Source organism: Callorhinchus milii, unplaced genomic scaffold, assembly GCF_018977255.1.
Source record: "Callorhinchus milii isolate IMCB2004 unplaced genomic scaffold, IMCB_Cmil_1.0 Scaffold6, whole genome shotgun sequence".
NCBI classification, from domain to species: domain Eukaryota; kingdom Metazoa; phylum Chordata; class Chondrichthyes; order Chimaeriformes; family Callorhinchidae; genus Callorhinchus; species Callorhinchus milii.
The window spans coordinates 22,470,074-22,492,745 of record NW_024704747.1 but is presented as its reverse complement, the minus strand read 5'-3'; the positions used below and the strand labels follow the sequence as shown (position 1 = coordinate 22,492,745).

General features: G+C 38.1%; 1 protein-coding gene across 4 annotated transcripts in view; it reads left to right on the top strand.

The window, feature by feature from the left end:
• Positions 1–22,503, top strand: part of glsb (glutaminase b) — a 40,889-nt gene extending 18,386 nt beyond the window's left edge. For 3 of the 4 annotated variants that reach the window (XM_042336093.1, XM_042336091.1, XM_042336094.1), the window contains 9 exons: positions 71–121; positions 1,000–1,176; positions 2,390–2,521; positions 3,212–3,304; positions 17,555–17,616; positions 18,829–18,905; positions 19,013–19,076; positions 20,074–20,221; positions 21,117–22,503. In XM_042336093.1, the coding sequence (XP_042192027.1) occupies positions 71–121; positions 1,000–1,176; positions 2,390–2,521; positions 3,212–3,304; positions 17,555–17,616; positions 18,829–18,905; positions 19,013–19,076; positions 20,074–20,221; positions 21,117–21,125 (813 nt within the window). In that variant the 3' untranslated portion in view covers positions 21,126–22,503. Of the gene's footprint in view, positions 1–70; positions 122–999; positions 1,177–2,389; positions 2,522–3,211; positions 3,305–6,099; positions 6,797–17,554; positions 17,617–18,828; positions 18,906–19,012; positions 19,077–20,073; positions 20,222–21,116 lie in introns of those variants that run through there. The other variant, XM_042336092.1, reaches the window with a different exon arrangement.
• Positions 22,504–22,672: the final 169 nt, after the last annotated feature.

The following is a 22,672-nucleotide window of genomic DNA, read 5'->3' as shown; positions in this document are numbered from 1 at the left end:
TTAGCTCCCTGCAAGGGGAGAAAGTTGTGAAGGAGGCAAAACCTAATTTCCTTTGTATGTTTTCCTACAGTGTTTTCCAGAAGGCAGTGATATGACTAGTATACTGGATTTTTATTTCCAGGTGAGTTTCTTTCCTATATTCTGAATATAACAAACTGGGTTGTTAGTATTAGTTTGACTCTATTGGTAGTGCTCTCATTTTTGGTCAGAAAATAGTAGTTTCAAATTCCATACTAATATTACATTGCCAGAGGTGCCATCCTTAGTACGACATGTTTAAACCAAGGTCACATCTTCTTGTTCATTTGGATTGAAAGATTTCAGTGCACTATTTCAAAGAAGAGCAAGCCATTTTCTCTGTATTCCTCCCTCATTCAAATTCATCCAAAAGTAATTTTGGAATAAAAAACAAGAGTCACATGCAATAGAACAATTTGTGTGCATTATTAATTTCTAGCTACAATTCACAGAACCATTTTCTAAGGTGCTTCATTATAATAAGTTTTGTTGGAATGTAGACTCTGACATTTACTTGCGCAAAATTATAAAATGTATTTGGGTGTAACTGCAAAATGAATGTGGAAGTGCCCATTATAGTGCTGGTTATGATTTTATCAATCTCCATTATAACCAGACTTCACTGTACTGTTTCATCTTGTCTCATGTTGTTTCACATTTATTTTATGTTGCCTCTAAATGCAAACTAAAGTAGATCCGGAGGAATGTTTAAATATTTAATGAATATAGTGATCGGCCGAATGGTGGGGGGACTGTACCTGCCCACAATTTCAATGGGAGGCTGAATAATTACTAAAAGTTCTATTTTCTGCTGTACTTTATTTTTTAGAACTGTAAATGGCGAAACTAACCTGAAAGTTCCTCTCCTTTCTCCCCCTCTACACTGTTGTCATATTTTGATGCCAAAGCCCCATTTAAATTCTAAGCAAGCTTGTAATACTTGTCATACTGAAAATTGTTCTTTTATTCAATATCCCAAAGCTGTGCTCCATTGAAGTAACCTGTGAATCTGGCAGTGTAATGGCAGCAACATTGGCCAACGGTGGCATCTGCCCGATCACAGGAGAGAGGGTTCTGAGCCCTGAGGCTGTTAGGAACACGCTGAGTTTGATGCATTCCTGTGGCATGTATGACTTTTCGGGCCAGTTTGCCTTTCATGTAAGTAAATTTGACTCTGATTATCTTTGTCATTGAAACAAGAACAGGCGAGGCTTGTCACAAATTTATTTAGAGTGCGGTCTCATTGTATTTTTACCAAAGAAATTCCAGAATAGCTGCGCTGTTGGATTTGTGCAGAAAACTTGCAGATTGTACGTAGGAACAATAATTAAAGGAACAATTTCTGGATTCAAAGATATAAATTTTTTTTAAAACAACAGAATTTTTGAAATGTTTGGTTGACAAAGCAAACTTTTTTTTAAAAAAATGTATTTGTCTAAACGAATGGTGGCTAACCTTTATGGTTGGCCAATAAAATAAATTTTCTTGATTGAGTATATTTTGTATATGCCATAAATCAAGAAATATTTAAGCAAGAAAAANCTAAAAATACACTACCGAACGATCACGGACTTACCTGGATTTGTGCAAATGTTTGGGGGCCACAGGTTGGTCACCACTGGTCTAAACACAAGATTCACTGGAGATCATTTTCTTCCTTTGTAATAACTGATAAAATAAACTGTCTTTCATAGAGGTTGTAAGATTTGCTGAACAATAGTCTGTATCTTTTAAATCACCACTGTTTTGTGTGTTGTTTTTGTCTTTGAAAACTTCAACAACAAAATTATTATCCAAAGAAAATCAGGAAAATATAAATTTCCATCAATCAAACTTCCAGGATAGAAGAAGGCATATGATTTCCACTATTACAAACCATACATATAAGCTTTGAATATTGTAATTGCAAAGCTCATTGTGTCTTAACATTCCATTAGGTCATAGCATAATGTGTTCACTTTTGCATTAATTATTCACGGCGTTTCATTTGACCTACAATGAATACTTGATGTGCTGGCTGTAAAAGGGATGTTATTGACAGACGAAAAGGGTAATAATGCTGATTTTACATTTTTTTGTGTCTCAAGCAAATTCCGACAAAGAATATTAGCATCAGAAAATGGTCTGGTTTTTCCTTGACTTATTTGTGTGGAGTATATATCCCAGATGTTACATTAACATAATGAATCTAGAGTATGAATATTGTGTTTTAGATTCTCATCACACAGAACTATTGCAGTTGCCGCAGCTAACATTAAATAATCTTGGTGCAGTCAGTACAAAGCATCCTAAAATCTTCATATTTTGTTCTATATTTTATTATATAATGCCAATGTATAGTTTTTTTAAAAAATTATGTTTCGCTTTGCAGGTTGGCCTTCCATCAAAATCCGGAGTGTCTGGTGGTATTTTGCTGGTGGTACCAAATGTGATGGGTATCATGTGTTGGTCGCCCCCTCTGGACAAACTTGGCAACAGTGTTAAGGGTATTCAATTCTGTCATGTAAGTGTAAAGAGGAGAAGCATTTTGTGCCACTTATTACTGTGGTGTATGCCAAGTAACTCACATATTTCATAGATGCAGCATTAGATGAATTAAAATTTTTGAGTATTTTCAAATTAGCCTATTATATTTGACTTTTAAATTCAAGAAAGCTTGTACAAAAAATAAGCTTATCATATGAGTGGCTAATGATGGTTCCCAGTTTTGCCACGTTTCTTGTGCTACACAGTAAAATCTATTTCTTCATTCAGCTTTGCGATGCTATTAATCATTCATGGGACTGTGAGCCAGGGCTAAGTGAATCAGCACTAAGATAGTCTTAATTCGCTTAATGGTATTTGTAATTGTAAACTTACAACCCAATTTCTGCAAATTTGAGTCCAAACTACAAAACAATTAATGTTAGGAATTTGTGTATTCCACTATTAGAACCAGTTCCCATGCTGTGGTACACCTTCATAGGGATTCATACTACACCCGTGAGCCTGGATAGCAAACGATTGTGGTCCAATGTTATTCACAGTGGAAACTGGAATCATTAGATTGTTATTTGGTGTGTGTTAGGTCTTGTATGTTTAATAGTTTAGTGGGGGATTCTATTGTTAAGATATGTAACTGTCAGTAAACTCTTGAGGAGTATCTTTAAATATTTGTAATAGTAAATTTGGGATTTTTGTGTTTTAATTTCAGGATCTTGTCTCTCTATTTAATTTCCACAATTATGACAACCTGAGGCACTTTGCAAAGAAACTTGATCCCCGGAGGGAGGGTGGTGAAGTACGGGTAAGTTTACCCATGTGTAAGATACAGTTTTTTTNATGCATTTCTGAATTTGCATTCAGCTACACATTACAGATTCTGTGCACTACCAAGACAACTGAGGTAGTACTTGAATCCCAGTAATAAAAGTTGCAGATTTTAATTACATCATGTGTGATATTTGTATGCAGGACAGCTATGTTATTTCTATAAATGTAATCTGCTACTGGCAGCTTTCCCAAAATTTAAGATTTGCCATCAAGAATCCAAATTTCTTTCTTTAAGACAAAAGTGATTTAATAAGTTACAAAGTTAACAAACAATACAGCAGCAGGACAAGGCTTAAATGAGGCGAATCAGCAAAATACATTTTGGCTTATTAAGCTCAAACAAACAATGTCACATAGTCTCTTCAGCCCAAATAACTTATCACTTACAATACCCTGTCATTGCATCAGTTATGTTATAAATTGTCATGCAACTTGATGCTTGAAAAAAAAATGTTAAAATGTATGGTGAGCGAGCTGGAGAACAGGATTAGACCAGTCTAAACACCATCCAAGTCAAGTGGCCTATTTCTGCATTGGAATATTCTATGATTCCTCTTGTTAAGAAGATAAACTGTGGAAGTAGGTTATGCAGCAGTATATAGTTTACAGAAATAATATCAGTTGTATTTTCCCTTTTTTTAAATAAATATATCCTGCACTAACTTCTCACTTTAGGCTATGATAATATGTGTACTTTATCTTGACTTCTGTCCATAAAGCTTCTCTGTGTGTGAGTCACATTTCCTCTTCTAATTCATATTTTCACACCGGTGCAATGTGGGTGCTCTTCCGAGGTTTGAGATAAGATGGGCTATGATTCAAAGTGAGGGGAGCTGTCTAGTTTATACTTGACTAGAGTTCTTGATACATGGAGTATTCAAAATGGGAAAGTATTCTGTTCCTAGTGTTAAAATTCGGCAACTTGGTGAGCACAAAATATTCACATCATCTTATCAAAGTACAGTAACCCTTATCTATCTGCTACTAACATGAGTTAGTACCCATGCATTGTATTGTGAAGGTAATTCATAGGCATCTTGCTTCATCTCCCTGGTACTTTCTAACTCATTAGGCTGTGTCTCAATCCAGTTTGACTATAAGCATTGCTATAGTGATAAATTTACATGCATACTTGAGCTCACAGGGCTCACATGTATTTGTAATATTGACATGTTATTTAATCCTAGTACTCTGAAAAGTTTGGTGCAATGGGTGGATAGGTTGCTGTGGACTTCAAAACATTGCTTAATAGACAAACAGCAATATCCACAAATTTTAAAAATAAATATCCATACTTTATAATAACTAATAATCCTTGCATTTAATATAGTGCATTATCATATCTTTGAGACATCTCAAAGCGCTTCGCAGAATATACTCTAAAGTGAATTGACTGTATATTCTGGGGAAAAACTTAAAAAATATTTTACTCTAACTTTCAAAGTAACATTTTGATTATACCGGACATTTTCTAAATTTAAAATTGAAACTATACAATTAATAAAACAAATATGAATTTCTATGGCTTCACACATCTTGGGATATAGCCCTTTTCTGTTCAATGTTGTGAATCCCTGAAGAAGTTTAGCCCTCCTACTTGTAGTGGATTGTAGACCTGGCCTATTCCTTTACTTTCTCTGTGGTATTTGTGGTGGTTCGTCTTTCCACTCGGTTGTATATTTCTTCATCTTACTTGGCCTCTGTCATTTGTCATTTTTCTGTTCTGTCTAAGTTACATTGGGAGCAGGGAATCTGTGGATCTAACACATGACAGTTTGGGTATATCTCAATCGCTTTGCTCAATAACCGATTTACATGGATCCCTGGACATGTTCAAGTGAGTTAAAAATAGGTTAGAAATCTATTTTTGACTCGCTTGAACATAGGAAGTAGCAACCTTTCACCAGATATACCTTTAAGTAAATGGTCAACTTTATATATAGTGATGTCACATTTTTAGTTATTAGAATCTAAACAGTTTCTGTGTTTTCTGTTCAATAGATCTTCAGGCCAGGAAATATTAATTACAGTAACATATCTGTTAGATTCTTTTGAATGCTTGTCTGAAGGAAGGCAAAAGGAGAGCAAACTTTGAGCCATAAATTAGATTGCTCATTTAGTTGTCATAACATGAAGAATCATACTGTTTTAAATTCACCTCTTGAACAACTCATCTGAAGATTTTTATCTTAAATCCCCAAATATTTTACTGGTATACATCACTATTGTGCATTTGTAGGACTCAGAAATGCACATAAAAGTGCAATATATATACTGAAGTTGACAGAAAGTAACTTTCAATTCAATAATCTTATTATTACCTATTTGTGTTCATAAAGTAACAAATCAGTATTTAGGATTCTTCTTCCCTCTTTTTTATTAAAAAAAAAAGAGAATAAACAAAATGGGTCAGAGCCAGCTTCCCTTGCAGGTCTTACTTAATCTATCAACTTTCTGTTTGAAATTACTTTCAAGTACACAAATGAGTTACATGGTAAATGAACATTATTGATAAAAAGTATACCCACCAAAGCACTTTTCCCCTCAATTTGTTAGTCGATTAAATAGAATTGAAATTGTATTTAGTTATTTTATTTTTGAAAAGCTAAGCATATTAACAGAAAGAAAATGTGTTTAAGTAGATTTGTATTTATAAAGAGAGTGAAGAAAGTTTGCAGAAGTGTAAAATATTACTTTAAAAAATTGTTGTATATACAAGCACTCTCTAAAATTCATAGATTCAAGCAATCTAATTATTCATATTACCAGCATACCTTCGGATCAATGAACTATGAAAGTCTGCAGCAAGAGCTTGCACTTAAAGAGCCACTCTGGAAAAAGGTACCATCAGAATCCAATGAGGAGGACTCTTCCACTACCATAGTATATAGAATGCAAAGTCTAAGTGAAGGAGTCTAAAGCGACTGGGTCATAATTTCACTGTTCCGGAAGAGTGCAAGTTCTGAATTATTCTCAAGTATTTATTCATTAACCCTTGTGGATTCCAGAGCTTTGGATAAACCTATTTATTTGTTTGTTTTTATTGCACATTGAATGATGCAAATACCTGGTTGCACCAGTGGTTATGAACTTCCTTCCCATCAAAGATCACAGTACCACAGTGTCTTGCTTGAGCGGCTGTGACATACTAGATTGTGGAGCAGTAGGGTATTGATCAGAGTAAGAATTTCCACTCAATTTCCACTTGATTTACTGTGCTGGTGATCCCAATCATGCTGCCACGGAAAGTTTGTGAAATCTAGGCCAAGGACTTCTCCATTGGGAGGGGAGTAGGGGAAAGAGGCTAGAATGAGACAGCCAGTCTGTTTGTTTCTACATGTGTTTCTCCCTTTGTCAGTGATTTATGACCAGGTTGTTCTGTATCTATTTAAATAGCGGAAGATAAAGAAAAGGAATTACCTTTGCTTTTCTTTCTAGATACTTTTTTTTGTTTGTTTTACTTCAATCTTTTTATTTTCCTGAAGTTCTTCTCTTCCCCACCCCCCACCCCTTCACTCTTGTGTCCTGATCAGAACCTGCCTGACTGGGATACGGTCAGTGTCGGGATTCTGCGTGACTGGTGGAATAGATCCAAGTGTCAGTGCAAATGAAAAGGCTATTTAGCCAAGAGTAAGAGTAATTCACATTGAATCCTGGCACTAGCAATATCTCATGTGAATTGAGACCCAGGTGCGTGGAGTTGTTGAGTTTACAAGTGTGTTTAGAGGGTTGGGGGGTGTAACGGTGCAGTATTATAAGTACTACTAGATTATACCAAAGTCTGGAACTTGCACTTTACAAAGTTGCCGAAAACAGTTTACTATGTTGCCGAACTTAAAAAAAAAAGGCAGGGGATTGAATTATATTGAATGTATGTAGAAGCTGTCAATAGTGCACACATTCTGTACAAATTATACAGAGGCTGGTGCGGAAGATGTGTAGCATTGAGACACGCACTTCTCTGAGGTTTGATGACCCAGAGGTGTGATAAATTGACACGGGTAGACTTGACTGAATCTGTAGTGGGTGTTCATAGTTCCAAACCTGGTATAAATATTGTATCACAATAGTAACTGGGTGTTATTGATGTGATAAAACTACTAAATTTCAGCATTTTTTAACGTTCTATGTGCATGCTGTGTTTTTTTAAAGTATGGATAGTTGCTGCAAGCTAGATTGTAACTTAGTGCAACATGGTTCAATGGCACAGTCCAGTTATGTGATGTGGTGTATTGCTGAGATTTTGTGTTACATTCAGCTTTGATATTGCAGTGGTTAGAGGATAATTTTTAATTAAAGTTTAAAGCAGACATGTCTTACCAATTCAGATTATGTTCTCAAATGTTGGCCTGTGCTATAGCTGATATACAGTATGATGTAACCTGGTTATGTTGTACATATATGTGTAAATGAGTTGAAAGGTGTATTCTGAGTGAGTGAATTCTCATCTTGAAAATACTTTAGCAGCTGGATTTATAAAAGCATGTTCACTGTGGACTGCTAGAGACTGATAGATCTCTAGAGTAGTAAGTTTGTTCTGCAGCAAGTCCCAGAATTCTAAGTAGTTACATAAATTGAATTTTTTTGTAGAATAGAGGTTGTATTGACAGTTTAGGCTAAGCAACATTGCTAGTTGTTTCCCAGAAAAAGTCTTCTGGGGTGGATATAACTGGAATCTCTTAAAAGAAATGATTACATTCTCTATTGGAATTTAATGATCTATGGGAATTAGATGTCAGTAAGTTTAGTCTTGTATTTAGTAAATATACCTACTAGAAAACAACTAGACAAACTTGTTTGTCTCAGGCTGGATTGTCAAATAAAAATGGTGGTGTAGGTGCTACACTACTGCGATTGACAGCAATGTATCTGTACTTACACCCAAACTAACTCACTACAACCTTCTTTGATTTCAGAATTGTAAACTGTTCTCCAGTATCATTGTCTCATATTAGGTATAGACAATTTAAGGTTGTTCAAAATATAATTAGATACATTGATGAGAGAGTTATTCTAGTGGGGAGATGAACAGCTCCCCCCTCGAAAACAACTTATGCTCTTGTGACCATGACAACCCACGTATAAACACTTTTATGAATGCAGCCTTTGGTTGCACCTTGTAACTGGCCATTGGGACCAAGAAAGATAATTAACTAACACAATTCAGGTATCGTAATATACAATAAGTTAGTCCAAGGCAATAAATCTATGACAAAATTATTTCTACCAAATTTATGTAATAATAAGCCAAAAATAATTAGCTTTGTGCTGGCAGGCTTGAAGAGTTAAATAGAATACTATAGTGATGTATATTTATGTTGTGCTTATACACCAAAAATTGGGGAGCCTACATACACATTTTTGACCAAATTTATTGTAAAACCGAACTTTAACTTAAACAAATGCATAGGATTGTATGTATTATATCTATTAGCACGGACTTAGAAATCCAGACTCACCAACTCGTTAAGAAGTCAATATTATCTTACTCCATTGAAAAAAAAGAAACTTTGTAGAGTTACTGTTATAATGCATTGATAAACATTGCAAAGCATTGATAAAATACATTGAATTCAGTTGGATTCTCCAACAAACGCTGTGCCACAGCGAGGCTCTCCTGCTTCAAGATGTAAGTTGGGAGTTTAATTTTACAAGCAACAAGGAGTCACAGCGGTTTACAGGGGAAGAAAGATACGAGTAAAACACTGAACCTCTATTTACTCTGTGAAGGCAGTGTAGGGAGATTGCACTAAAGCCCTGTTACACTATAGATTATTTTCGTTCTAGTTTATAATGACACAAAAACTCCCCAGAAACTTTGGGTCAGATGCTTGCACTCTTACTTTTGCCAGTGCAAATACTTTTGGTGTAACATTGAATACTTTATCCCATGGACCTGTTATGTATATTTTGATCTTTAAAATCAGAAATATCCTCTTCTGGGCTCATCTGTGCTTGCATTTGTGTCATCCATAATATGATTTTATTTACTATGCTGTTGTGTAAATCGGAGAACTTTATTTTCCCGACTGGTACCTGAAGTTACCCTGAGAATTTTATCAATCAGCTGCTTAAAGATTTATATGGCTGCTAGTTTTAGTTTACTTTCTTTCAGTGGGTGAATTTTTTTGATGACTGGATTGTCTGTTATTTTTTTAATTGCAGTTGCAGAATAGGTTAACTAACTCTTGGATATAAAACGGGATTACTGAATTGGCTTATAAAATGTGTTTGGAGTTCAATATTTTACTTTGTCGGCTGCAGATCCAGTATTTTGTTTGCATTTTGTTTTGCATTTTCTATATTTGCATGTATGTATTTTTTGTATTTTATTTCAGCAGTAATTGCCACATTATTTTCCATTGGCATTTTTATGTAAACTATCCTGCACTCATTTTTTGTATTGTTTAATAAAACCATTTTACATCCCACCTTATGTAGCTGTGTACATTTTATTTGCTTTTGAATTACTAAATGGCAGAATTACAAATAATTTTTGCCTAACAGAAAAACAATTTTCAACCAAATTATTTAAGTAAAAAGTTATCTTTCCCTGGATTCTGAGAGGAATGGGAGCTCGTAAGCAGTTGCCAATTGCAACCAAATAACTATAGCTGAGCATCTGTGGCATCATTACCATAAGCAGAGCTATTACGTAGTGTCACAAAGATATAGATACAAACCTTTACCTTGTTGTCAGCATCTGCAAATGCCCTATACCACTGCACTAGTTTATTATTATTAGTCTGCTGTACCAAGGAATAAACTGTTTACTGACTACAACTACACTACTAAAAGGTAAGTCAAATAATCAAACATTTTATAAATTTACACTGAAGTTTCACATGTGAAGGAGATGTGCAACTTCCATGTGACTTGATTTGTACTTTAGACACAAGCACGTGAGACCTCTTAAGAAACTGATCGAGTCTGTTTTGAGAAGATGGTAGAGTTGGTATTCTGGAAGGAGAAGGGCCAAAGTGCCTTTTTCATCTGGACATCTCGTGATTATGTGAAACACTGTATTCAGCAGCTTGGTGTTTAGTACACTCTGTGTGCTCTACATATCCTAAGTACACTTGTATAGTGCTTTTCACGTAGGAGAAAACCTTAAAGTGCTTTACAAAATTTATGTAGTAGCCCAAGCTGGTTGGCAGGTGGGGATTAGATGAAGGTGGCCAAATGTAGAATCAAAGAGAGCGGTTTTCAGTTGGGTTTTGAAAACAAAGAGAGAAATAGAAAGATTTCAGAACAGGCTCCCAGAGAATATGGGCAAAGTAGCTGAAAGCTTGCTCGCCAATGGTGATATGGAGTCGGTGGGGGACATTGATTCCAGAGTTGGTAGAATGAAGCTAGGCTGTGGAGATATATTAAGGTGATAACAAGGATCTTGGTCAATCCACTGCAGGGTCACGAGCCAGTGGAGCCAATTGAGGATGCGTGTGATGAGATCCACCACTGACCTCCTTGGTGAGAGAAGGCAGGCTCCAGAGTTCTGAATGATTTGCAGCTTGGGGGTAAATCAGGAGACCAGCAAAAGCAAGGCATCGGAGAGGATAAGTCTGGAGATGCATAGCAAAAATGAGGCTTTTGGCTTCTTTGGGAATGAGTAGTGACAGAGACAGGATGATAATAATACTAATCCTTGTGTTTGGTATAGCGCCTTATCACATCGGAAGGACGTCTCCAAATGGTTCACAGGAATTACTGTGAAATGGAGTGACTTTATTTGTAGGCAATCGCGGAAGCACAATTGCGCACAGCAAACAGCCATGAAACGAGTGACCAATTTTATTTGAGGGATTGTTGCCAGGACACAGTGAAACACCCTACTCTTTTTGAATAGTGTGTGGGATCCTTAAAATCCACCTGAACAGGTAGACGGGACCTTGGTTTAACATCTCATCCAAAGGACGGCACCTCCGTCAATGCAACCCCCTTGCCCCAGCACTGCATTGGAGGGTCAAATTAATGTGAGTTGAAGTCCCAACGTGAGATTCAAACCCACAACCATCTTGACTCTGAGGCAAGAGTCTATCACTGAGCCACAATGTTATGGAGATAGAGTAAATCAAACTTAGTTGAGCCCGAATTAAAGGTTTGAATGATGAGGAAAAAGGTGGAGTGGTCAATGGTGTCAAAACCAGTGGAAAGATTGAAGATTGAGGCACAGGGAGAACCGGGCATGGATGGAGCAGAGGTGGTTAGTGACTGTCAAGTCAGTCCCAGCAAAGCATCCCTTCTCCCAGTCCCAGCTAAACTAATAGCTATAATAGACAAATGCCAACCTCATTAATTACCTTACAAACTTGTGTGGTGAGTTCAACTATACTTAATTGAAATTTTGCCCTCCAGGATTAAGTACTTTGAGGCGTTCTCCCGAAGTGAACGGCGCTATATAAAAGTGAATTGTATCACATTTTTAGTTTCCAAGTTACCAATGATGTCCAAATGTGTATTCAGGTTTAAGTAGCTTTTCTGTTTGCAGAATAATCTTTTTCTCCATCTACGCCAGCAATTTTGAAGTAGAGATGGATATGTTGACATCACAGTTCCTTGACGTATCTGTTTGCCTTATAATGGGATCATGTCAGTAGCTAACAATCTGCTCCTTTTATCCAAGCGGATGTGTTAAGCAAACACCATTATGAGTGTTTGTTGCCGATCGTTGGGGTAAATCTGCCCAATAAGTGCTCAAGCATGGAAGTCATTAACGTGTCTCTAATGGCAGTGTTGTTCAGTCCCTTGTATAGTAATAGGACAAGGTCATGTGAAATCTGCACAAAATCACGAACCATAGTGATTTAGAGCACTTCAGTCTTCAAATCCATTATTGAATCTATGCCAGTCCTGCCTCAGAAACCATGTTTATGAAGCAGTAACCGTTCCTATATACAGTATCAGCAGGTTTTTTTTTCCGTTTCAATGTATCTAAGGACTTGTTTATACGTAAGTAAACATTCACTTTAACTGAATATTCCTATCAATTGGTTGTTCATTAACCGGCTTGGGCTGTGTTTTTGGCAGAGCCATAGCTGTAACAGTAAAATTGTTGATGTGCTTCTGAAGTGTGGCTGTGTTTTATTGGTCTAGGATAGGTGCATATTGACTGACACAGCAAATAGTAGTAGTAGTAGTAGACATTTTGGAGGAGGCTGATCACGAACACAGCAGTCAGCACGGGGAACCCAGTCTCCCTAGCCCCACAATTCATAAAACTCAATTAATTCAAAACTCTTGCCATCCCATCCTCCCTCACCTGTACTAACCTCCACACTCATCACCCCAGAGTTCTAGCTCCCTATTGCAGAACGGATCAATTTCAACATCCTCACACACGCAGTATAAATAACTTCATGCCCAGGCACCTCCCTACTTGTCTGTCTTGTTCATACACCTCTCCACTATCTGCCCCCTTCGCTTAACTGGCTCCTGCCTCCTGCACATCCCTTGTCACTTCTGTTCCACCCACGGCGCCCATGTTTTCAGCCACTAGCCTGAAACTGAGACTTTTATGAACCGTGAGTCATGAAGTTTTTTTTAATATAAATTTAGTGTATCCAATTATTTTCTAATTTTCTCCCCTGTTGGCATATCTCTCTGCTCCTGGCTTAGTCAAGTCGTGCTGAGGTTATGGTTCCACAGATGCTGATTGCCTTCTGGTACTGAACCATTTGTTCATGTGTGAGCCTTGACAGGCTCATCGACTGCAGAGAATTTCACAGCCAAGCAGGATCTCTCCCCAGCCCGCTGACGTACATGTGTACGACTGGGAGATGGTAAGAGGAGAAACTCAGTTCATTTGGGAAGTTCGGGGCCAATTTAGCCTCCCCAGCTCACACTAACACAAGCCAGGATTTGAACCAGTAGGTTTTGAGTTCATAAGCAACAGCTCCATCCACTACAATAACAGGTCAACGACCTTAAATTTTAAGATGGAAAAGACTTTGTGGACTAAGACTGGGTGGAAGTTTGGGCCTGTAATAGCTCATTTGCAAAATAAGGTCTAAGACACTTAGGATTATATGAACCACGCAAGTAAACAAACAAGACAGAAAGCAAAATACTGCCGATGCTGGAAATCTAAAATTTTAAAAAAGGAGACGCTGGGAACACTCAGCAGGTCAGGCAGCGTCCATGGAGAAAGATAAGTGAATTAATGTTCCACGTCGATGACTTTTTGTCCACTTTTCTGATGGAAGGTCAGCAAACAGACACATTGGGCTGTTGGGTTAACTCTAGCATTGTTGTGAAATTTCTATTTGTCAACAGACATTGGAATCTCGTCTGCTGCAATCTGAAAGAGTAGTAACAAATAGAAGTGCAGCACTCTGATCAGCTCTGACTGCAGTTGCTGGAATTCCTTCTGGTTGTTCACGTCCGGTTACTCGTAGAGAAATCTCTGCAACTACAACAACTCCTGTTAGTTGCCAGTCAGACCTCAATATAGTTATTAAGGTTCACCGACCACTACATTTGGGCAATTAATCCTTTTAACTCTGAAAGAATCCTTAACTCTAAATCCTCTGCCCTGCTGCTCGATGTTATAAAATGATGTACAGGGACATCTGCAAAGGAATCTTACTTGCTACCGTATCATATGAGAGCAACTCGGTCTTTCAGATGGAAATAAGTAGGTTGCCCATCCTGTCCTTTAGGTTACTTTAATTGCAACAGATAAGGAATCTGAGATGTCTCAGATTTCATTCCAGATCCTGGACACAATACGATCCATCAATCATGGCATGTACATTGACATGGCTTCACAGTGAGATTCAGAAGATAAACGGGACTGGATGCAACAAAGATTCATTGTTCTCTTATACTTTTTAGACCTGCTCTTAGCAATGTTATGATCAGCTCTTCTAGGAGAATCAATGGTTGTCCTAGATTCTCCACAAAATGTACAGTCAATTCACTTTACGGCATATTCTGTGAAGCGCTTTGAGACATCTCGAAGATGTAATAAGGCGCTATATCAAAATGCAAGGATTATTATAACAGCTTCGGATAAAGGCCTCAACGGTTAAAAGAGATGGGTTAAAAGTTCAAGCTTTACATATGTTATTCTGGTTATAAGAAGTCTTGGACATGGACTATTAATAGGAAATTAAAGAAATTTGACCTTTGATGTCACTGGCTGGGAAGTGATTCATATATTTCTTGATTATCTTTACTCCAACAGCAACAAATTGCATTTATATAGCGCCTTTCACATCGGGAGGACGTCCCAAGGCGCTGGACAGACAAGAGTTTGCACCTGAGCTGGAGGTGTGATTGAGGGTTGGAGGGTGTGTGTGTGTGTTTGTGTGAGAGAGAGAGAGGATGACTGAAGCCACAGTAAAAAGAGGAAAGTCTTGAGATTGGCCTTGAAGGAAGCAAGGTAGGGGGAGAGGTGAAGGGATTCTGGGGTGGAATGCCAGAGGGTGGCAGCAGAACGGCCTAAGGCTTCACTGCTGATGGTGGGGTGGTCAGCGTGGGAGACATGGAGCAAGCCAGTGCCTGCCGAGTGGAGAGAGCGAGTTGGTTGGTAAGGTTTTAGCCACTGGCTCTCATCCAGGACTTGATGTCTGTCAGACACCCTGTCAGGACAGCAGTGGTCCTGCAGCGGGAGATGCAAGCAAGTGGGAGCAGATAAACATTAAAGAGGAGAAGACCAAGGACAGCTCTCAGGAACCCCATGATGGTGCGAGTGTGGGAGGAGAAGTTGTTAGTGGATATAAGGTGGAGACGATGGGAAAGGTAAGAGTGAAAGTTTTCAGGGTGTAGGCTGTACCTAATCAGCTTTCCCTACAGAATTACCTGGTGAGCAATTCATCCTCTGCTCTCAACAGTCACAAACATGGACTCCAGATCATCTGAAGTGAAAGCTGTAGATCACTGAGCTCCCACTTCATTCAATGTTTTGAATTGTGTTTCCACAACAGTGTAATAACAATAAAATAATAATCCTTGCATTTGATATAGCACCTTATCACGTTGTCTCAAAGGGCTCTGCAGGATTTTAGTGTGAAGCGTAGTGACTGTATTTATGGGTGAATGGTAGCAGCCAATGTGTATAGAGCTAGAACCTACAAGTAGCCATGAAGTGAATGGCAAATTTTATTTGGGGGCATTGTTGACCACAATGTCTGCAGCAAGTCAGCCACCCTAATAGCATTATATGAGGAATGATCAATGGAGTCACAAGGATCCGTGACGACTGTCCCTGCTTAGCTTCAGAGGATTCTTTAAAGGAAAGCCAGGGTGATGCTGCAGGTGATTAGACGTGGCAGTATGCAAAATGTGCGCACAGCGCAGAAAAATGGCTTGATTTTCAGTTTCACAAGAATCCCACTATAGGCAGGAGAGGCTGGAATACTATTTGCTAAACAAATAGCACTTTGGGCTGTTTTCTGTTACCTCAATGCTTATTAATGATCTTTGCAAGCGCTTTTAGCTTTCATACGTACGTACCACTGCAGAGAGGGGGGATTCTGATACACAGAAGTGGGAAGATCAAGCCATGCCTTAAAGATGCAGTAATTTATCGTACAAGTGAAAAGGGAGAAAATTGAAAGCAGAAGCTAGAGAAAGAATTGGCACAGGGTTATAACTGAAGGGAGAGGTGGATGGGGGGTGTGGTGAGGGGACTTGAAACTGATGTGTACAAAAATGTGGAGAGAAAAAGAAGAGCTGAAATAATATGCATTTTCAGGACACAAACTAATCGTTGGTGAACAAAAACAGACAAAAATTGCAATTTTATTACCTCAATGTTATTTTGGCATCTTTTTGTGCAGACGTGCATTCAGGGAAACCACTCAAATTCCTGGGGATAATGCGGAGCTTTGTTTTTAAGCCAGACAGGAAAAGCGAATTTTGATGTAGGAGCTGGCACAGCGCATTCTGAAACCACAGCTGTTGAAGGCTTTTCATTGTACGTTTTTTCATGTTGGGATGGGCAACTTATAAATGCATGGGCATAGCAAGCAAAATCATGGATATTATAACCTATTTCACTCCCTACCTTCCTCAAGAAATGTATTAGTACCCGTCAGCTTAAGTTAAGGCAGCATGAAACTAATAGTACCTTGCTGAACACTTTACTCTGATTCACTTAAGAAACATAATCATCGGTTAGATTGTTGCATCAACACATCTTACATGGATACAGCTGTGTATCAGCACACCACCGATGCATTTCTTAGCATTGCTGTGGTTGTTTGCGTTGCTGGATGATTGATAATTCTCTGAGTTGGAAGAGAAAATGCATTCTTCTCTATGGTCAAAAACGCTATGAGGTGATGGCATTCCTCAGATATGCTCACTATTGAGACAGTACTGGAACAGGGCTGGAAGCCGTCTTTAAATCCCAACCTGACAATAAACTGACTGAAACTTGTATGCATTTCTGCTTTCTGTTAACAGAAAATGAAATCTTTTATTTTCCCCCATTCCTTTTAATTTTCGCTTTATGGCTATTTGTATGACACTGCTGGCACACTAATTGGCTGCCACGTTTCCCTGATTATAGCAGATGAGTACCATCTTTCTACAGTATCTTATTTGGTTCTGAACCGGGTGGGGAAGAATCTTTGCTTGCATATTATATTAGAGCTGTTATACCTTAATGTCAAATCATACCTAAACTTGGGAGCAAATATTAGGACTCAGTCTTGTCATGAGTTCTATGAGGCAGAACACATCAAATTTGCAGCATTGTCTGCCTCCATCACTATCTCACCCCCAACACAGTTGAAATCCTCATCGACGGTTTTGTCACCTACAGTCTTGTCCTTTCCAAAGCCGGCCTTCCCAGCTCCACCATCCCCAAACTCAAGACTATACAGAACCTCGCTGCACTTACCCTCTTCCCTCAAGCCCAATATCCCCATCCTGGCCTGGCTCCATCTATTCCAACTTGCTTCTAGTTCTCCCCGTCACCCACCTCCATGTCCACTCCACTGCCAACCATCAGCAGAGATGCCTACAACCACTTTACCTCTCACTGTGGAATTATCTCCCAAAATGCTTCCATTTCACCCTCACCTCTCTGCTTCCAAATCTTACCAGAAGACCTACATGTCAGACACCTCCCTCTCTACCCATCCTGGTTTGGGCTCCAACTTGTAATGAACTATGAGACGTTCTCTCAGTATGAAACATGCTATATGTGTGTAAATTGTTGTTTGTGGATGCAAATCACCCTGTGTCTTACGTATTCATTCTTAAACCTCATTAGGTGAAGTCGGTGATAAACCTTCTCTTTGCTGCATATACAGGAGATGTATCTGCTCTCAGGAGGTAAGATCACCCCAGAATATGTTGCACCACAGGCTGTTTTCTTTAGTTCACTGTGCTTATCACAATACTGTCGAGCTAGAATGTAGACTTGTTTGTGTTTGCACATATTTTCACAGAATAATGTTAACTGTGGCCATCTTTTGTCCTTTATGTTCGTCCAGTATGTTCAACATATTCAAAGCTTCATCAGATATTGTTTTCACTAATAATGATTAACGTTAATGAAATCTACCAACAATGGGAAAACCACAAGTTCTGTCTATCTGGCAGTGGGCAGCTGTCCCTCAATTCATTTCAATCTTGTTTTAATGTTAGGTATAACATTCCTGTTTTAACTAAAAACATACTGAAACAGTTTAATAAAATTTAGCATTACCATTGTTGTGTTGAATTTTTTATGTTTTATTTTATAAAATTTCTGTAAAGCTATGTTTCGTGATTATTATCTTGGCAACAATCATAAAATGATGCAATGACTTTAAGCAGCCAAACAGGAAGTGAGCTAAGTACTTGTCCTTTGCGCTTAACAGCTTTTGATGGATTTAAAGCCCAGATTATAGAGTTTGATTTATCAGGACAATAAATATTGGCTCTTAATAGCTGAATGATGTCTTCCAAATTAGGTCACATAAATGTGCGAGTTGGAGTTATTGATTTGTGAAAAATATTTTTTAAGAAGAGATTTCCTAACAAGAGGATACGATTGAGTTCAATGAAATGACGTTAATGCCAGTGGAATAAACCTCAATGCATTTCTTAGCATAGTTTCAAAATCTGTTCCTCGGTTAAAACTATTTTTTTATTGGAATGTATGATTTAAACTAAACCTGTTTGATTCAGTTGTGTCTGATTTAAACTGTATATTCTGCTAAGTGAAAATGGGAACCGTACTTTTAAATTCGAAGTACAATATTGTGATTCCGATTGAGATGTCTGCTATTATATATCAGTTACTCAATAGTGTACTAAGGAATTGCTGTACAGTATTTGCAAAACAAGCTGACATCTAGTGACAGTAACTGGATACAACACCCTCGCTTAAATGTTACACCAACAAGAGTATGGAGACTTCATAATTAATATTACTTGCATTTGAGAATGTATTATTATATTGCTGGTGGGTAGATGACTTGAGAGGCTTGTTTAGTCTAATTGCTCAGAGGAAAATGTTCAGATGGATTCATTTTTTTAAAAAAATGTTCTTTATTGCAGATTTGCTTTGTCTGCCATGGACATGGAACAGAGAGATTATGACTCAAGAGCAGCATTGCACGTGGCGGCAGCAGAGGGTAACAGCCAATTGCGTTCTTGCAGGCACTCTCTACCTATGTTAATGCATTAAAGTGACAACAGCTTTCACGGTTCAGGATGTAAGTTCCCTATTTCTCTCTCGCAGGTCACGTGGAGGTGATTCGCTTTTTGCTGGAAGCTTGCAAAGTCAGCCCTTTCCCAAAGGACAGGTGAGTCGGATGAACAGATTCAATGACAATGTGAATCTTCAGCAGATTGCTCAGCAATCTCACTAATAAAGAAAGGGAAGAGATTATGTAGAGATTTCTTTGGTCTGATCTGCAGATTGAAGAATCCTAACAAGGTTAGAGTAGGTTGAACAACATTTGCGACATCTATAATGATAATAATCCTTCCATTTGATATAGTGCTTTTCACATCTTCCAATGGTCTCAAAGCGCTTCACAGAATATACTGTAAAGTGAACTGACTGTATGTCTGTGGGCGAAATACGGCAGCCAATTGTGCACAGCAATGTCCCACAAACAGTCGTGGATTGAGTGACCAAATGTCTACGTCTACAAGTCTATGTCTAGAAAACGTCTAGAAGTATTCTGAGGCCAAATGGGTAATTTGCTGAAATTAAAATACTTTCCACCAAGTACACTTGTGGCATGACAACTTGCTCTTTTGAGCACTTTTCACGCTGACAAATCCATTGAAATGCTTCAATTATGATAATAATGAGGATAATAATAATAATAATCCTTGCATTTGATTTAGTGCCTTATCACGTCATTGGGGAACTTCAGACAAGAGAGAAAGGTGGAGGACGAGTGAGGATGTGACCAAACGCACAGAGAGAGAGAGAGATATTTTATGGATGGGAAGACAAGGCTCAAGGCAAAGGGATTTGGGAAAAATGTTTCAGAGAACTGGACATGGTGGTTTGAATTAGTTGAAGTGCAAAGTGATGAATTGACTTTAGCGTTACACAATATTCAAACGAAAAACCTTTCAGGCTTCAAGGTTTATCTTTAAGGCCTTACAGCCCCATGAAGGGGAATTCCATCCTATGATAGATAATAATTCCTCCAAAAAAAATAATAAAAATTTGGTCACTCAATCCATGATTGATTATGCGTTGTGTGTGTGTGTATATATAAACGTGTCAGTAATCTGTCACTTGTGTAGCCATTCCTGGAATGTGTTCTATTATGGTTTCAGGTGGGGCAACACTCCATTAGATGAGGCCATTCACTTCGGTCACCATGACGTCGTGTCCATCCTTCAGGAGTATCAGAACAATTATAAGCACCCAGAGGACTCAAACAACGGAAAAGGAAAGCACTCCCAGGAGAACATAGACAGCATGGTATAGTTGATCTGTCTCTAACTCCGGATGCATTTTGTATTCCAAATTTACCAAAACCATACTGTGAAGTGACGTTTGTAAAATAAAAACAGTGTTGTAATTTTGGCAAGTAGCTTTATCGTGTTTTCGACTTGACCTTTGCTATTGTCTTAAGGTAATATTAGGTCTGGACACAACAAAAAGTTCATGGCGTTCATGCTGGCGTTCATGTTGGCGTTCATGCAGGAGCCTGACTTCTGACCCAGATTCCCTTAGCATGAATTTCGTGCATTGAGAATGATTGTGTAATAGCAGCGTGATTTCTGCATTTCGGGGTCTGTGTGTCCATTATAAAGTAGCCATGGAGTCCAGGAAATGGTACCCACACTATAGGTAACAGTTGAAATCAGTCAGACACCTTAGCCGTTCTGAAGTAGTGAAAAAATGTCCAGATTTAGAAACCACGTAAGGAAAGTTTTCCGTGATATCCGACGTATCGGGAAGCTTCCTGTGAAAAATATAGAATTAGTACCAGATAGTGTTAGAGGTGGGTGAGTGCGTGCGTTAGAAAATGACTCACTGCCGGCACTGGAACCTGAATTACTGTTTCATTAGTTTAAAAAGCTACAGCGATGAATTGGCTGAGTAAAGGTTCTCAGTGGGTTTATCGGTAATCACTAATGCAAGCCCAGTACTACTGTAGTATTGTCACTAAGAACTAAGCTTGTATTGCTTTCAGTAGTTCAAAAACGGTTACTTGTGTTGCTCTGCAGTAGTTATATATCATGGTTATGGAGCTGCCCATTTCATTTCTTAATTTTCTTTTCTTTTAAAAAACATTTAGTGAATGAGATGTGATTTCTTTGACCCCTCCCTCTCCAGTAACGACTTGTTCTTTTTCCTGCTTTGTATCAAGATCCACTGAACCGAAGCTGCTGTCTTTCGTTACTGTAAATGTTTGTAAGTAAATGTTACAAAGGGATGCAAATGATTCAGTGACAAAACAAGGTTCCGCTGATCGGATTCATACAAAATCTGCATTGTGACAATGTGAATGCACTTGAGGTTTTACTAGTTTTTGAAAGTAGACATCCATATGTCAGTTTTAGGACTAATGTACTATTACAAAGGGACCTGACTGTAGGCAGGTTAAATGACTTGTCAAGAGTGTTTTAATGGACTTTCAGAATCAAAGTTTTTTTTTATTGGTTAAAGTTTTAGTTGAAGACGTTTGTTTATTTGAGGACAGATTCATGTCATCATGCCTGTGCCTCCGTGATAAGTAACAGTACAAGGTTTTGACTTTGTCTTATGGTCTGTGAATTCAGCACCTGCTCAAGATCAACAGTATCTAAATGACACCAAAAAACAGCTCATTTATATAATCCTAAGGGCAATAAATCAAGTTGATTGTAGTTTGATGGCTGTAAATACAGTTTATCAGATCACGTTCAATTTTCATGCAGTATGGAAACAGTATTCTGAATGTATGGCTGCAGATTGTATTTTATCTGCACACACCGCTAGTATGGTCTCAATTACATTGTTACATTTGCTACATAATGGGATTTTGTTGGAAATGCAGATGAATTTTGTTACATTCTTGACGAGCCTTTCAATATCTTAATTATGTTGGTAATTCCGAACACTGGTCCATTTTGGCTTCATAAGGTTTCGGGAACTATGTTTTTCAAAAGCCACATTTGCATCCCTGGAAAGTGACACCAGCTCTTTAAAGCAAACATTAATTTATGTTGTGTGTGCTGTAAGACTGAGCTGCCGGCATTTGTTTGAGGTATGTGCTTTGGATCTTTTTGGAAAGATTCCAGGATTGCAGCAATGTGGGTTTTGTTCTCGACCTGTTTTTTTTTTAAAAAAAACTATTTTATTGCAATTGCACACTGTACGAGTTGCTTCTCTGGCGTAAAAAGTCAAAGCTCAAAGATATACGTTTGCTCAATCCAGGGGCAAGATTAGCCTCATATTTAAGCTAGTGTATGATCTCTGGCTGTAATTGTGTTTCTCGGTATTGACGCACGCACGCACATATTTATATATATATATATATATATATATACATACACACACGTGTTTGCGTGTGTATATATATATATCTCTTTCTAAGCTGTGGAGTGACAATGCTGAATGTACTTGGTAATGGCAATCAATTTTTCCTGTGTACTGCTGCATATTTCCTATCTGAAATGTAACTTGTAAGTGTTGCTGGCAATGCAAAGTATTTATCTACTAGATATAGAAAACCAGGTACAAAATGTATACAATAAAAACAGATTAAGAAATTATACTGTTCTTGCGTGTGTGTGTGTGTGAAAGGGGGGAAAAGAATGAGATAACGTTCCTGCTTTAAGTCCCAAACACACCCCCATCAGTGGGTGAGCTTACAACCAGTTTGCCATTTTCGCACTCTTTTTGAGTGTTGTACAACAACAAAATTACATTTGTATAGTATCT